We start from the raw sequence: 1,155 nt of genomic DNA, 5'->3' as shown, positions 1-1,155 counted from the left end.
TGGAGGGGTCTGTATAAAACTCTGGGATGCACTCGTCTGGGGTCCAGCTCTGCATGCGCTCCATGCTGGCTGGATACTCATTGGGCTCCCACTGGGACCTCACGTGGCAGCACAGCACTGCCTTGGGCGTCCTTCGAGCTGTGTACACGTAGTAGGTGATATCTGAAAGGACATCAGAGATGTGATGGGGGACATGGAGCTGCTCTCCACTTGACCCACCAGCAACAAACGCCTGCTTGGTCATCTCATAGGTGAAGTCCAGCTGCTTGTCTCCCTTGTTGAGTCGGAACTTGGATTTCCTTAGGTCCCTGAACTTGCCATTTTTGGTAGTGAAGTCCACCACCCACGGAAGAACCGGGTGATAATTGGGGTCTCCCATTCTCCTCCCAGCCAAGCTGTTTAGACGCATAAGGTAGTCAAAGTTGCTGACCTGCCCATGTACCCATTGTAACACCAGGTCTCGGAGGTCCTTCTGGCAGGCAGTGCACCTTGCCTCCTGCCCTTGCGCGCCAGCGCTGCTTTGCTCACTCCTTCGTTCCAGACCAGCCTCCAGATTCACTTCCTCCTTCTTCAGCCGCTCGTACTCTCTGAAGTTCACACGGAGCTGGCTGCACAGCTTCTCATCCACAGCCACATCCCGAAGGGAAAAGGCGCCACAAGCCAGGCCTGCCTGGTGATAAGCCTTCATGGCCTGCAGCACATGGAACAGGAGGAAGAGGATTTTGGCATGGCTGTTGGTGAGCTTGGCCGGGCTGAAAGTCACGATGTCGTGCAAACAGTACTGCACGTAAGGGTAGACGATGTATAGCATGTTGGCAGACTCCAGCAGAGCTTCTGCCTGCAGTACGTTGGGGCAGGAGGGCACCCCCTTGACGACCGCCACACTCTCCTTGGCAGGGGAAGCACCAGGCCCGCTCTTGCCCACGTGAAGGATGGGGCAGCCATAAGCCTTCTGCAGGGCGGCCCGCAGCGCATCCAGGGCCGGCACGGTGGGCGGTGCGTCAGTGTGCCGGTACGGCCGCACGTAGAGGTGGTGAGCCCGGCACCACAGGTTTTGGTAATTCTGGGAGGCGACGCTCTGCATGAAGCCATGAAGGGTCTCCAGGTTTCCATTACGCTGGTCAGAGGCGGGGGGCTGCACCCGCAGGGGGTATG

General features: G+C 58.2%; 1 protein-coding gene across 2 annotated transcripts in view; it reads right to left on the bottom strand.

Annotated features, from left to right (window-relative positions):
- The window catches only part of WDR81 (WD repeat domain 81), an 11,991-nt gene that overhangs the window by 10,199 nt on the left and 637 nt on the right, over nucleotides 1-1,155 (bottom strand). Inside the window, exon 1 of one of the 2 annotated variants that reach the window (XM_035900667.1) lies at nucleotides 3-1,155. This exon is cut by the window's right edge and continues 637 nt beyond it. In XM_035900667.1, the coding sequence (XP_035756560.1) occupies nucleotides 3-1,155 (1,153 nt within the window). The other variant, XM_035900666.1, reaches the window with a different exon arrangement.

Source organism: Egretta garzetta, unplaced genomic scaffold (assembly GCF_000687185.1).
Source record: "Egretta garzetta isolate BGI_Z169 unplaced genomic scaffold, ASM68718v1 scaffold108, whole genome shotgun sequence".
Lineage (NCBI taxonomy): Eukaryota > Metazoa > Chordata > Aves > Pelecaniformes > Ardeidae > Egretta > Egretta garzetta.
Note: the sequence above shows the minus strand (reverse complement) of the source record. Positions and strands in the feature narration are given on the sequence as shown.